The following is a 16,552-nucleotide window of genomic DNA, read 5'->3' as shown; positions in this document are numbered from 1 at the left end:
CCACTTTCATTCCCACCTCCCTCCCTTCCCTTACGGCGCGGTTCGGGTGTCCACAGAGCAAGTGTGACAGTTACTGTGCATTTCCCTTCCTGTGAACCAATTTAATTTTAGCTGTACGCCGGAGCTCGACCTTCGGCCGACCTTGATCCGCGTGCCTCGCGGAGCGCGGCCTGCTGGCCTCCCGATTTATCTTTTTCGAGCGTGTGGTGCACGGAGCGAGCGGTGCTCATTCATATTCTGCTGCTACTTCGATTTTTCTACATATCGATTACCCGTCTCTTCTTCACACACCTGGCAGACTTCATTCGTACCGTTACATATTTTTTTCTTCATTGCCGGCTGTCAGTTCAGTTCATAAAAAGTGGTGGCCGCACTTCGGCTACCATAACATTAAAATATTTTCAATGAGGCCAAATCATTAACTACAGCCGTTCATTAAGGCGGATCCGGCAACGCTCAATACGTCTCTCGAAGACGGACAACACTTTCAATTAAGTGTTCGCGCACGGGGTGAGCAACATGCTCGGCATGTTCAAACCGCATTTTTGATTTCCACAAAGCTTGGAGGCCCAGGACTATACTTAAATAGTATTGCGTTTCATTCGATGAATCTACCGGCAAAAAACGTATGCTATGTGGGTCTAGCGGGAGTTGTTTCTTTAATGCGGGCTGCAGTACATCCCAGAAAAATATTGGGTCGTAGAAGTCCAGGAATAAGTTTTCTATATTTTATCGGTTTTCTTGTAAATAAAACAGTTTGCTGTCCATGGTATGAGTATACCCTTGTCATAAGCCAGGTCTCAACAGGGAGTGTACATGTATGAAGTTTAAAGGAGAATGTTTTAACAGATTTACTTTAATCGCTTAAGCACATTCTGTCCTGGGCCTGCACGGTGTGGTAAACGGCACAGGAAGCATTTTATCAATGAGGTCCTTGTAAAGAATTTTCTTACTAACAACGGAGTCCCGGACTGAGGATCCGACCAACCCCGCCCTTGACCCATAACTGATGTAACCGAAATAAATGTTTTATACTACTACTACTCTTACTAACATTGGTCAGGTACCACATCTTCAGGCTCCTGTAAGAAAGTACAAATGTCGTCGGTCTCCGCGGAACGCCGCGCTACGCGTGACGCCATCACTTAGCTATGCGCCTCACTGAGCGTGCGCGGGGCACTTCAGCGGGGGATATAAGCTGTGAAGCAGCCACTCGCTTGCGAAAGTGAATATATACGCTGAGAATTGCGGCGAGTCTGTATTGCTATGCCATGGATGAGGCAACAACACCTAGTGCGAGCGCTGGCTACGCTAGCCTACAAGCCGAATCTACTCATCCTACCGACATAGTTCAGCGTGAGATAGCGGCACGTATAAAAATGAAGCGGAGAGCGCTAAACGAGCAATGGAAGCCCCCGAAGAGCGAGAAGAGAGACTTGCAAAGAGACGACGCAAGGTGGCGAAGGAGGCGCGACAAGAACAACAGAGAAACGATTCGGTCTCGCCCACGACTATTACTGTTTTCTCTTTGTATATCCTGGCTTATCTGAGTTAAGCCACTGCCAATTCTTATCAAAGTGCAGTATCATGTTTGTAATTCTTGACACGGTAAGTGAAAAGCTAACCATCGTTATTGAGTTAATCCCTGTTCGCGCTATGCCAAGTAAGCGGATCTCTCTCGCAGTCGCCCATGGTCGACTGAAAGCAACGATGTAATGCCGCGTCTCCCACTAACAGCAAAGTCCACGATGTGTTGCAGGCAGATCACCTGATAGATTCCTATTTCTCGGCTGCGCAAAGCTATCGATGCTAAGTTTCTACACTGCATTAACCACGCCTAAAATAAATAAATTACTATTTAATTAATGAGTGCCATATATGCAAATACAGGGTTGGGCACGCTTGTCTAGAGTTACCGTGCTCCTTAGTGTAAAGCCAGATGAAGCAAGGTATGGTCATGATACTTGCTTCTGCCCCATTTTTTATATTACGCGCCCGCTCCTCAACGTAACTTTTTTTTTTTTTTTTTTTTTTTTGCAACAGGTAGTATCTTTAAAATTCCACTTCCTGTGCTCCGCGGAGCACCTCTGGAGTGTTTTCGAAACACGTCTGCTAATGGCTGCACGTACTTTAAGGTTAGAGTGTGCGCTAATCACTCCTCTTAGAAAGGAATGCCCCCAGACCATGCTTCATCCGCATCAGCTTCTCTTGTACAGAGGGCGAATCCAGTGGGCCGCGGCAAATTCTTTCGCGCCTCCGTCCGAGACCTCACGCATGCTTACTAGATAAGCGCCCCCTTTCTTCGGACGGACGATGCAGTGGCGCGTGCTCAGGAACGTGTCGGAAAAAAATAGGGAGCCACAAAAAGAGGAAATTAAATGCGAGGGCGGAAGGACCACGGTGCGTCTCTCGCAGCTGGCATCTCGGAGAAAGGAGCTTACGCAACAACATGCCTGGCCCTCTGCGGCCACATGCATTATACAGGGAGAGGAGCGAGCCCCCAGCGCAGCAGGAACGAAGCCGTGGCAGCGTAAGCCCCAGGCAGGCACAGGACGTCGTTGTCCGCGTTATCCACATTCCCAGGGGCCATAACAGGACAGCGGACGAGATGAGCGCCTCGATCCTTGGGTTTATTGCGGCCTTCTTTTTTTTTTTTTTCGTCCATGTTATTACCCTTATTTCCTTAACATATTCCTTTATGGGGCGTAAAGTGTCCCATCTGCCCGGTGACGACAAGAAACAGCGAGAAACAAGTCCCATTTTGACCAAGGTTGAAGGAGAACGCGGAATGGCACTGTGAAGGAAGAAATTGCGTGGTCTTGTTTCTCGGTTTTCACGTCCCTTCGTTGGTGTTTCGACCTCGCTCACAGGAGTTTGCCGGGGTTAGGTAATGTACGCGTCGTTCTTCTAGGTTTATTATATAGGATAAAAAAATGTCCATATAAAGGGTGTTTCAGCGAACGTAAACTAGACTTCTTAAATCAGGCTTTTTTAAGATATGAATGTAGCTTATGCGGCACTCTATAGAAGCACTTTTGGCTGGTGAATTACGGTGAATTTAAGCCGGTTAAGAGATTTCTAATAGTTAACTTTTTACCCGACACAGTGTGGCACCAGGTTGCAATAAAACATTTTTATTTGACCGTCAGTAAAAACCAAATCACGTTTTTAGAATTTCAAGAATGCAATTTCTCTAGGCGCCTGGCAGCACCAATATTGCTGCCGCGCACCTTTTTCGAAGAGCGCGCATCTTCGGCTGACATCGAAGCGACACCATTCAGTAATGCCAAAGCATGGTGTAACATGGCCTCTCCATACAATAACATAACCTACAAGAGGGGACACTCGGACCCTTTCGTGCCTGAGCTCGGTGTTCCATGCCTCCGCCAGATGGCGTTGCACATATATGGCCTTTGATAACTCAAGAGGCAGTGCCCTACTTTTTGAAGCTAGGTCAGGGTGCCTTAGAACACGCAGCTACAAAAAGAAATTTAACAATGGAGATGACGCATGTGCTGTATGTGGAAACTCCAGTGAAACAATTGACCATATTATACTCGAATGTAATGGTATCCATCCGGAAGTTAATGCAGGCGTAGTCACTGTTCCTGAAGCTCTGGGGTTTAGAGATACCAGTGGCCGGGTGAATAAACCGGCGGTGGAAAGTAGCAAAAAACGACTGGAAGATTGGTGGCTTAAAAGCACCACCGCTTAAAAGCAGAGAAGTGACATAATGTTAGTAATGTAGAAACAAAAATTTAATAAATAGAATGATGGTTTAGTTAACCAATCTAAATCAATAATTAAGATATAGGGAGAAAAATGAGCATGATAGCTACTGTTACCACCCCGCTTCAAAGGGGACGCTCCTACATTCCATCCATCCATCCATCTCCGAGATTTGGCAACATGCAAAACAACGTCTTATGCCGTTGTCAGCAAGCACAAAAATCTCTGAGGCAGTTTAGGCTGGCGTGCTCTGCCTCCTCCACTAGGAGCGCTGGCTGCTAAAGGTGACCGCTGGGGCCCTATGAAAGTGTCCCCCCTTGTCGGTTACTTGATACTGCGGCGTCTCTCCTGTACTGGCTAGAGTAGTGAGCAGCGCCGACCTCTGCAACGTGGGAGGTGTAGGGAAAGTCACGTGACTGGTGAGCTACGGAACGGAGTTACGTGCGATGGCTGACGTCGCTTCACGACGCGTGCTTCACTGACGGCGCACTGTGGAAGAAATTTGTTGAGACCAAGCGACGACGGGATTCGCGCTTTCAAAATTTTAAAATGTTATATGGCTATGAAACCGCCACCTTCCAATATCCAGTTACATTCAAGCTCCTAAGTGTAATAATTCAAAAGTAATGTATTAAAGTTCAGTTATCCAGATTACAAATTAGCGTATAATTCCCGCATCTTCTTCTGTCAAGCAACACTGGTACTGCAGCGTCGTTGAACCCTTGTAGATATTTCAAAAGGCCTATTTTTTCTTTAAATTGTGAATAAAAAATAATACGGCGTGACGGGGGTAGGACGAGGACAAAGAAGGCACACAAAAGACAGGACTAGCGCCTGTGTCTTCTTTGTCCTCGTCCGTCGCTCCGTATCATTTTTTATTCAAAATATACTAACTAGCCCCCAAAAAAGAGTTCTACTTAAGAATTGTGGTTCACCTTCGCTTAAACATCCGGTATATGATATATTGAAGAATCCTTGTTTGTTACGATACACTCGCGCCCACTTGGGGAGACCGCAAATAAATGGGAGCAAATTTTTCAAAATTAATGTTGTTATTAAGAAACGCGGCTTCTTTTTTATCGTTGGCAGAGTGCCTTCTTCCTACTGAAGCAAAATACGGTGTTCGTTAGCGCTATTTTAAATTTCTACCGAATTTTCATAGCGTCTTCACAGGTGTAACGCTGCAGACGAAGTTTTAACAGTTATGTATCGCTTGTATGTTAAGTTTTGTCATCTGTCATTTAGCAGTTGACGGCTGAGTAACTACCCCCCCTCCCCCCCCCCCCCCTCAATCATTTTATTAATTGCTATTTACATGTAGCAGTGCATAAAATCTCGCTGCAACTCGGGAGTGGCTTTCGAATGTAGTAAATGAAGTGTTGTTCACGAATACAGGGCTAAACAGGGGTCTTTACGCAGACAGCCCCCGAAGTGTGTTTTTCTAAAGAAGATATGAAGAAAAACCATTGCTTAGAGACGACGGGTCGAGCGCTGTCTCGAGAGCCTTCTTCAATCGTATACAGACTCGGGAAACTCGTTAGCACTATTCTTATTTTTGGGTTAAAAGAAAAGCCTCGCGAAATTTCACGCGCATAAGAGAATAACGTTTGACTCCTCCTAAGCTAGAAAAAAAGAATAACAAAAATAAAAAAAAAAGAGGCCGGGACAACGCAATTCTTGAATGCTTGATTCGAAGAATCTCATCGTCGAATGCTCGCGAGATGAGGGTCAGACCTGGTGTCTCTAGTCTGGGAACAAAAAAAAAAAAAAAAAAGCCATGTCAAGCCCAATTTGGACGCACCAGACAATCTTGTCATTACAACTTGTCAGCAGTTAACTACGAGGAGCGAGGAATGATAGCCGTCAAACTAGAAAAAAGTCATTCTTACTTTTCCTTCCAGTTTCTTCCGACTTTGCATCCCTGTTACTTCCTCTCTGAATGCCTTCAGGACACTTTTTCCTGCGTCAACCCTATTTAACATGCAGCGATAACAAAAAGCTTACTAAAATATGATGGAGTTGGTCAAGTTCGAATGTCGGCTTTTTGTACGCGTTTTGAATTAGTTTCGTTTGCGGGCAATTAAAATGACACTTTGCTCACTCTAGGGATTTTTCACTCATTTAATAGCTGGTTCAAACTTGCTATACTTAGTGACGCTAGCAGCTGCCCTTTAATTAAATGATTCTCCTTGCCTAACCATACCAAACGTCCCTATCAAATTTGGGAAATATCTAGCTATTTAACGCGTGGCTTGCAACAGATATCGTGCTCGCGCAAGTCATTATATCACTTGGATAACCAGTTTAGTACGTTCTAAAGCCTGCTGCAAAACATCATATTTGCCGGCGTTGTTAATTATCCAGGTTGTAGCCTAGGTCAGTCCTCATACAACGAGTGAGTAATAACTTTATTTAGTGTCCAGCATGGTTTAACGCAAGCTCGGCATAGTTTCCGGAACAAATTTTAAGGTTCACGCACTCCTGTCAAGCACACTTTTGACAGCTTGCCACGCTCGCCCTCTAAATAACTAACGCGCTCTTAACACCGTATGATACAGACAACTCGTCCCTATTCCTCACTGCGTATTTTTACGTATTTCACAACTTATCGCTGCGTTTATCGCAAATTGCTTCCTCATAATTAAATTACCTTAGTTAAGTACCAATTATAACCTGTTAAAAGTATGTATTGTCAGCACTTTCTAAACAGCTTAACTGGCTGTTCTTCATTACAGAGCTCCTCTCTCTCTCTCAGAGTGCGCGCTTTCGTGTTCACCGCAAGCAGTTTGATTTAACAAACGGCCACTGGTCTTACTTTACTGACTCGCACGATTTCAAGTGTTCTATTAGGTTAATTTCTCGGACAACTAGCGGCTTTCTTATTTGCATTAAATAGTCGTCGCCATTTATTCCCTGATTATTTTGGTATCTTTTCAAAACAAATAGTGACAACTACATTAACTTATACCCATGTGACACGAGAGAGCAAAAACTCTTTTACCTAAGCGGTCTTTTAGCGAGTTGAAAGAGTTGTATTCAAAAGGAGTTGCATAGCAGACACACCGCGCTGGCGATCTCTTTTTAGCGTTTCCTACCGAGGACGCTATCGAAAGCGCGGCGCTACATCTTGAAACAAAACTACTCAGAATAAACCCAATAAACCGACGTATTGCAACATATAAATCAAATGCGTGTGTTATTACACGTTGTTTATAGTAAATTTAGCTACAGTATGTTCACGAACGGTAAATTAAAAAAAAAAAAAGAAAAGATGTCGCGCATCCGCATCGGCGGTTAACGTCATCACGGGATTGATAGATCGATTGAATGTCCTTTATTGAATTGGGGAGGCTCATGGCCATGGATGGGGATAAAGGGGAGTAGACAGAATCTTCATTGTTTAAGTCGTCACTCAAATCACATTGCTATAACCAAGCCACTATCTTCAAACTGCAGAAAAAGTGCATTATTGCGCTTAGTTAACCTTCTGCGAAGCATAAATATCTTTTTTGTACCGTGTAAACGTGACACAAAAATAAACTGCTGCTTCCTTTCTTCGCTAGATGATAATCACTGGTGTACACTGGTGTCGAGGCTACACCTTTCCAGCCGTAAAAGAGATCGGCGATCTCCGGTTTTGCAAAAGACCGCTTCTGGAACGGCGATTGAACTTTGTCGTGTGTCTGCGGATGAAACTCCTTTTGGGGAGGTGTCTTTTTATTCAAACGCCCTTACAGTGCCCGTGTAGCATGGGTATTAGTAACTCACTATATCAGTGATATGTTTATCTGCCATGGCAGGTGTGAAATAGAGAACATAACATTAACAAGAGTATGGCCAATCACGTAACACTTCTGGCCATCTTCTGTGTATTGCCTGAAGTATACCATTTAAAGAAAGAGTCAATTCTTACAGAAGCGTGCTGGATTTACATCGCATTAGTTTTACTTCAAAGCTTCACAATCGACATATAATTAAATACGCTAACGCAAGGTTCTCTAAGCCGTCACCTTTCTCGTGCACTGTATTTGTTACCGCTTGTCCAGAAAATGCTAGTTTAAACTTCGATTTCGACAATGATTACCTGATAGCATTAACATGAACTTATTCATATAAGCTATATGCGTTCGCTTCATCGCCTCTGCCATCGAGAAGTCAGTATAGGAGATATGAAATCTCATTATGGCTGTCACGCCCGCCCGGAGGGCGCGTCGTGGGGAACACGAGTGCCATCGAAAGAGCGCCAGAGGATTTGCCGACAAAGCGGGACAGGATGACAAGAGATTTGTCTCTCAACGGCGCCTAGGTGCGAGTATCGTGTTCCTGAGAAGCAGGGAAGCAATGTTTTTCTTTTTCAGAAGTCGTTTCGTTTCGAACAAGATACAACAGTACAGAGTCCGGCATTCTGGCACCGTGTCTCTATTTTTTCGGCTAGCTATCCTAAGCGGATAACAACGGCGGTTGCCTTTATGGCGCATTGCTTTCTTTTGTTTTGTGGAATGGCTTCATCTCTGAAAAACGGCGGGAGAAATTTCATTGCCTGAGGTGTGATTTTGGCAAGACGTTATCTATTGTCTGAGGAACGAGTTTTGGTGAGGACGGGACAGCATTGAGAGCGCAGGCAAGATTGAGAGCCGGCTGCGTAAGACCGGCGGTGGCCAGGTAATTCCGAAGACTCTCTTTGGCATCCGTACAGGTCAGCTCTTGTGGATGTCTGGCTTCGGTCTGGAGTCGGAAGGAACTGAGATGAAGCTGTGATATGCTTGAATTATTCTGTATTTAATGCAAATAAAAACAACACTGCAGAAAGCACTGACTCGTCGACGTATGCCGTACTCACAGCCCTGCAACCGTCAATCGCGGAGAAAGTCCTCCAGCGTTGACCACGTGACCCACCCGATCCCGCTTCGAATTTCTGCCAAGCGAGAGGAAAGATTCTTCGCCCTGGAAGCGTCGAGGGGAAAGGAGATTCATGACAATTCTCCTCGGTTCTTTACATCTCGACGACACGCTTTTCGCCCTATCTCATAAGTTAACCAATGTGCACTGAACAAGGGCATTTGGAAAGTTCTTCCCATATCGGTTATCGATAGCTGCCGGTAAGTTGACGTCTCTGTAGATAAAAAAAGAACGCTTCCTCTCGCTCTCTTTAATAAGTGCTTCATGAATTCAAAACAATGGAAAAGCCTGACCGGTGGATTGGGTTTACAGTTGATAACTTCAAACGCCGCGAAACTCTATGTAACATTGCATGAGGATACGCGATTTTGTATGTTTTGCCCTCTCCTTTTCAAATTTTAAATTCATTCTGAGACTGAAAATAAATTGTGGAGTGATGTGTATAAAGTTGTTTACCCCCCCCCCCCCCCCCCCCCCCCTGTTCTAAAAAAAAAAGAAAGGCTAACACTGAAAGTTTCAGTGCAGCTTGATATTACGGTAATGTTTCCATTCCATTCCTATGAACTGTTCCCCACTTCCCTGCATGCATGAGTTCTGCCAACAAGCATGATGAGCTGGTTACAGGTCAGAAGTGAAACACGGAAGGTAAAATGAATCAAACATCGCTTCTACGCTACTTTAGGTAGGAAAGCAATATACCTGCGTGTTATTCAGTTATTCAGCATGGCCAGTAACATGCTCATATTTGAGGCCAACATACATGGACGCTAGAATACAAAGGGCAGGGTAAACATTCTCTGAAGGAGGTTTACACAGGCTACCAGAAGGCCAGGTACTACTTTCGCAACGCGAAACACCAGCTGTCAGTTGTTGGCAGCCATGGAAAAAAGCCTTGTACGTAGTTTAAGATAAAAAGAGCAGGGTTTCTGCAGTGGGGGTATCGTGGAATCACGTGCCTTTTTGTATGCAAACGGAGGCATAGAAATGCAGTAAAAAGACAGACTTTCATAACTGGTGGCAGTCTGCGTTGCTATGCCGATGGGGGCGTTGAAAAGGACACTTTTTAATATTATTTACTGCGTTCGCTCGCTTCAACACACACACACACACACACACACACACACACACACACACACACGCACACACACACACACACACACACACACACACACACGCACGCACGCACGCACGCACGCACGCACGCACGCACGCACGCACGCACGCACGCACGCACACACACACACACACACACACACACACACACACACACACACACACACACACACACACACACACACACACACACACACACACACACACACACACACACACACACACACACACACACACACACACACACACACACACACACACACACACACACACACACACACACACACACACACACACACACACACACACACACACACACACACACACACACACACACACACACACACACACACACACACACACACACACACACACACACACACACACACACACACACACACACACACACACACACACACACACACACACACACACACACACACACACACACACACACACACACACACACACACACACACACACACACACACACACACACACACACACACACACACACACACACACACACACACACACACACACACACACACACACACACACACACACACACACACACACACACACACACACACACACACTGGCAGTTACGCTATTTCGAAGCATGCTCCGTGCCCTATACAATTTGCCAGTTTTCCTGAATAATTCTAGGGGTTGGACGAAAGTCTTTATGCAATCGCAGATAGGCGAATATGCTTTCTAACTTCTCCACGAAGCATATTTCTATTAATTGTTTTTTATGTGCTTTTTATTACCCTTTTTTATACCGATTTTCTATTTTGTAGTGGCTTTGTGTGCTCCTGTATTGTGGTCAAATTTATTTGCAATGTTCTACAATGAAGTCTACTTCGTTGCACAAAGTATAATTACAGTGCAAGTCAGCGCATTGGATTGCACTGAATTGTCCGAAATTGCTTCTCTATTTATTCTTTATTCTCAGTGTGTTAACGATTTTGGCTGCCTTTAGAAGGCATTGGGCTCTGGGAGCTACCGAGTGAAACTTTTCCCGCCTGATCATCCCAAGCTCGGCTCTGAAATTAATACATTAAACTCATTCCGCCGTCTGCGACTCCCGATTTTCTTGCAGCCACGGCGAGGCTTAGCCGCTGCGTATACGCTCGCTTGGTTAAATATTCAGTCGTAGAGCACGCACGAACGACTTCCCTTTCTTTCTCGGCGCAGACTGCTTTCACCTGCCCGACACGGCAATATCGCTTCGGCCAAGTTGCAGCAGTATCCCCGGCACCCGCTTTTTGGGGTAGCAGTTCCGCGCACCACCTCGTGCCAGACTCCTTCCCGATTACGAGCGCCCATTAAGGCACGGTAGCGGCGCTACTCCGCGTAATGGCGGAGGATCCTATCCACGTTCCACGGGAATCCTCGCAATTAGTCAATGAGGAATCTGCTGTAGAGCAACCCACTGCATTTCCTGCTTCCTCTTCGGGGCCACTTGCTCATAACACGACCGCAGAAATATGGCCAAAAGAGGTTGAAGCTGTCTCTGGAAGTATCGTATCGGAGGAGTAACATTTGAAAGCGGCAAAAAAAAAAAAAAAAAAAAAAAAGAAAAAAAAAATCAGCATCTCGTAGTCCTCCATTTTTAATCGTGTGCTATTCAGTAGCGTACAGGGATGCATTTTGCATAGAGCCGTCAGCTGTGGTCATATATATTTGGGATGCATAGATGCTCGGAGATGTTTGCGGTTTCGACGTGTTAACAAATTCTCATACTGCTGTTAGCCATCTGTCAATATGCATCAACTGCATCGTCTGCAAAGCTATAAAGCACACAGTGCTACCCTGACTGCGCTGGCGTAACTGTGACTGGTCACTCTGAGTGTACCATATGCCTTCGATTTGCACAACAGTGAAGTCCAATATTTTCCTCGTTTACAAAGCATAAATCATCTTCGGCGTATAATTGTTTTCCAGATTGTTACAGTGATTAGTAAAACTGTCCCTAGAACATATCCGAGTCCTCGCTCTCCCCGCGAAATCAAGATACCCCCTTTCTCTTTTTTTTCGCTTAACCAAATTCTTTTGGAGCATATACTAGCCAGTACCCCACTTCCTCCCCGCCTAATAGAAGAAGGGTAAGACTACTGTGAGTCCCCCCCCCCCCCCCCCCCAAAAAAAAAAAAAAAAAAAAAAAGAAGAAAGAAATCCGGCTGCGTGCTGGTGGAAAGTCTAGAATCATTACTTTCCACCCCGCTGGCAGTTTGCAAACAGTTCCACGGCATTTTTTTTAAACAAACGGCATTGAAATCTCTTTCAAGCAAATGGTTAAGTCATCAGACTAATGGGCGGCCATTTTGTGTGTCGTAGGTACATTTGACGGTTTATTAATTGTACGGTCTCTAAGGGAAGCCGATGCAGTTTTTGCGAACTCGAAAAGATTCAAATATTCAAATCTACGAAGCCTGTAGATGCGTACGTCAATTCTCTTGCGGTAGAATTTTTAAATGGCGGCGTATTTAGTGATTAAGACTGCCGCAATTATCAGGAAAAGTGAGGAGAAGCTCAATAATTAATGTCATTTACGATGGGATTCTTAGCAGCTGTATCCTTCGCTTATAGGATGCCGCCAAACTGCACCTCATGAGCACATTTGAATATTCTAGTAAAAGTTTTACCGTAGGTTCTCCTCTCTGTCCTGACGCATTCTACAAAATTTTGGCGCCGTACGATAATCCCTTCACATGCAACACGGCCTTAAAATATGCCTTTTTCATGGCTTAAGTTGAGAGTATTTCTGCGGGCAACACTGAGTTTCTGACGTCACAAACAGTATACCTGCGTTACTGTCCACTTCCCGCGTTGTTATGAAATTGTGAGGCTTATATTGAACTACCTCAGACATTTTATGCAGTGCGTCAGGATTTCCATACTTTATTTCCACCATCCAACGCACGTACGATTGTTTTTCTAATACTGAGTGTGACGTCACCATTTCGTCAACTGGGACGTCGTTTCTGGCCGTGACAGCAGTTTCGGTTTCGATTTGCTGTTCTGCTTTTGTAAAAATACTTCTAATTGGAATTTCGAAAAACGTTTTTTCTTGTTGGAGTCAGGACGTGCCGAGGAATGTAATTCAACCAAAAACACAAAATGATAAAAAAAACCACCGGCGTTGCCCTTTAAATGTTTCTGCGTTGAAAATGCACTACATTAACAGGCCCATACATGGCGGTGCGCACTGCGGAGAAGCCTGAATGCCATCTCGGCTTAATTCGGCGTTTAGTTCCTTCCTCCAAAGCGCAAAATATGTTTAGCACGCTTTATATGCGATCCCTTTAAGCTCATCCTAGCTCACTTCAGCTGCCCTTTAGGAGCGTCGTTCCTGAGAGAATGATCGTGACTGTGCAGAAGGCACGTCGTTACTTACCACTCGTTACTCCCTTCACGTCTCGTTCTTGTCCCCATTTAACGTCCCTTTTCCCTCACTGTGGTGTCGCCAGCCGAAAAACCCCTTCTGGCTAGCATCTTTATCTTCCCCTTTTAATTTCACTCCCTCTGTCGTTCACTGCAGGAACGAGGATCGGCAACGACTCTCGGATTCCAACGGGAGCATGCCGGGGCCGTGGGGACGACGAAGACACCGTGGACGAAGGCCTGTCGATGCTCATGGAGCGCTGCTGGTCGAGCAACCCGACGAGGAGGCCCGACTTCCGGGTGCTCAAGCACGTCATACGGAGGCTAAACATGTGAGATGCTCCCCGCTTCGCCTCTGAAAGCAAGACGTGCTTTCGTGGCCTGTCGCGAGCTTGTAGAGGCCCGCGCTCATAACTCCTGCACGGTAAAGGCACCCGTTGAGCTGCAGCCGTACCGTTTTCACCATTTATTATCTCGCCATTAAAAGTACATAACTTTTTGAGTGCCGCTTTGCAGAGTAAAGGCTGAGCTCTTCGTGTGCAGCAGGGGGTGTGCGACTGTTTCAATACGCATAGCGCCGCTTATCTTCCGAAGCCCAAAGATGTGATTACCTCTCTCTACTATTACGAACTGAAAATATTTATGGAATTCTATGTGGCCACAGTTCTGCGAGCGGAAGCACTGGAGACTATGTACTCGGGGCTGGCTGTGCTTGCTGTTGCATCTGGAAACGTTCAAGAAGAATACTTCGTTAGAGTGAAAGCAATCCCGCTCGTGAATGTGAAAGATTCCATCATTTGTTGCGAAACGAGTCCTGGCAATGCTTTCACATTTACTCTATGGCCGCCTCCTTTCGGCCGATGTCGAAAGTAGCGTAAAGACGGCAGTGTACCGTGGCTGCCAGTCAGCGCCAGGCGGCAGTGGCGCTAAAATTTAATACTGTCATACAGTGTAAATAATTTTCGATTTTACGGCTGAACCGTCCATAATTCGGTAATGAGATGTGCCGTAAAGCAGAATATGGGCGGCTAGTCCGCAATTTGTTTCGAATTTTCTCCGTATCTTGAATGCGCGGATTTGAACATTAGCAACTGTATCCAGGGTATTCATATAAACATTGACATAGTGGACAATACAGGCAGCACTGATATGGTTTTTATACTAACAGCTATCTGAAGCTTAACCTACAACTTTGTATTCATAACTTGCCTTATCACATGCAGTCAAAAGTAAACTAGCTATCTGAGATAAATGGGCAAAGGGCAATGATACCTGAATGAAAGTCCAAGAAATAAGGCATGTAAGCGCGAGCAACCATAAGTTGTGCCATTTCAGGAATCGCGATACAGTGATAATGCTACTCTACGTCTTTAGGAATGTACCTTGTATGCCTTTGTGTCAGTAAGTTAGGCCTTGACGTCAATCCTTCGGACTATCCTTCCGTACTGAACTGCTAATAAACTTCCGTATTTAAGTACACGGAGTCTACTTTATGAATTTTGTTGCTTTTTGCAAGTGTTTTCTTTTAGAAATTGCTGTAACTGTTCGGCAATAAATTACCGTTAGGTTTCTACAAAAACCGGGTAAATGTTTTTTACATTGTCAGCTTGCCTTGATGCACTCAAATATTAAGGATCTGTGTGGTAATATGCAGTACATATTTTCGCCAAGCGTAGCACGCGCAGAAAAAGATTCAAATCGCGATCAACAAAGCCCACAGGTCTGCTGCGAGTTGAGGCCACGAACGAAGCTTGCTGCCTTCAGGTCAATACTATCGCGAACGAACTGGCTATCGCTATGCGTGGCACGCCCAGCTCTCTATGGCCCCGGCCCCGGACCACTCCACACAAGTGGTTCCGCATCTATGTCGAGTACTTCAAAGTAGTTTTCTTTATTCTGTTGGCGTAATAGTTTGCTGCACGAAGAGTGCTTTTTCGCCGTTCTGCAGCCGTGTAGTATTTTATCTTTTACTGCCTGGGGACTATGCCCTTTCACTGAGTTGCATTCGATTTTAGTCCGTAAGCATTGCACTGCGCGGCGTCCTGAATTCATGATTGATAGTGAATTGAAAGACTCAGACGGGCCGCACGAGACAGTACAGCTTATGAAACGGACAGGATGGGAGAAGCGACGAACATTCCAGGAGCAGCATCTTGTTCTGTATTAGTTTGCGTTAAAGGGATCTTCTGTTCGGCTGCCTTGCGTCACGATGCGCTGACTTTATGAAGGGACAGTAATAATGCGAAATAAATAAACACAAGCTAAGGACAAAGCTGGACAATGTCCGTAAGCATCATTATCATCATCATGAGCCTGACTATACCCACTGCAGGGCGAAGGCCTCTCCCATATTTCTCCACTTAACCTCTCATGTTAAGCTCCGTAAGTATAGGAAACCGTATATAGTTAGAAGTATTAGAGGCAGAGAGGGGTATAACACGAGTTCGTCTTTTATCTCTCCCCTATGTCAGGACATGCCTAAATCAGAGAGCCAAAAACGGGCACGTAGTCCTCTTCCTCCGAAAAACATTCAACTCCGCTGCTGCAGTCTCCTGTGGTGTTAATGGCGCTGAAGCTTCTAGAACCTTTTAATAAAACTTGGCGTACGTTTAAATTTTCACACCATTTCTTATAAAGCGCATTTATAGCCGAATTGTTCTAACATATCCTTCTTTTGTAAATTTGTCACTGACGTAACGGGAGGCACAGTTTCAGCCGAGATGACCGAATAGGATTCAGCCGTCAGCTCTGCATTTGGGGCTCCACCCGCTAGGCCTTCACGTACTAGACTGAGCCCAAGTAAGGATCGATAGGCAAGGAAAAGGGATAGATTTTACAGGTTTAATAGAAATATATCTTACTCCGCCGTGTTGGTGCAGTGGTTTGGGCGCTCGATAGTTGTGCCCAAGGATGCGGGATCGAATACCGATCTAGTCGCTTTTCTACGGAGGTGAAAAGCGAGGCGTCCGTGTGTTGCGCGATGTCAGTACACGTTAAAGTGGCCGAAATTTCTAGAGACCTCCACTATACGGCGTGTCTCATGACCTGAGTCGCTTTGAGACGTTAAAAACCACAAACTCAAACCAAAATCAAACAAATATATCCCGCGTAATGGGCAATGCTTTAGCTGACGAAACACATATCGTATTTAAGGATACTTTCTTGGCAGGCGATTGTGAAATATGAAAATAAATCCAGCCCCTGCCGCGAATGAAAAACAGAGCTGGGTATACTATTACAGAACGTAATGGCTACGTCTCTTTATAGGAAGTCAGCAGTCGTCCTATCGGACATTGTCTGCAACTCAGCTTTTTCTGAAGAATGCCGGTCTCGCGGCCGAAACGCGAGTGCCAGGTATTGTTGACTAGTGTTCTCTTCACTCCGCTAAAGATGCCTTGGTGAAATCTTTGGGACGTGGGCA

General features: G+C 45.2%; 1 protein-coding gene across 2 annotated transcripts in view; it reads left to right on the top strand.

Moving 5' to 3' along the window:
* LOC146186385 (atrial natriuretic peptide receptor 2-like) overlaps positions 1-16,552 on the top strand; it is a 259,439-nt gene that overhangs the window by 65,441 nt on the left and 177,446 nt on the right. For both annotated transcript variants that reach the window (XM_084607168.1, XM_084607167.1), the window contains exon 2: positions 13,289-13,463. In XM_084607168.1, coding sequence (XP_084463294.1) covers positions 13,289-13,463 — 175 coding nt within the window. The remainder of the gene's footprint in view (positions 1-13,288; positions 13,464-16,552) is intronic.

The sequence above is a fragment of the Amblyomma maculatum genome, chromosome 6 (genome assembly GCF_055883805.1).
Source record: "Amblyomma maculatum isolate TAMU_Amacu chromosome 6, ASM5588380v1, whole genome shotgun sequence".
NCBI lineage: Eukaryota > Metazoa > Arthropoda > Arachnida > Ixodida > Ixodidae > Amblyomma > Amblyomma maculatum.
This window is presented reverse-complemented; position numbering and strand designations above follow the sequence as displayed.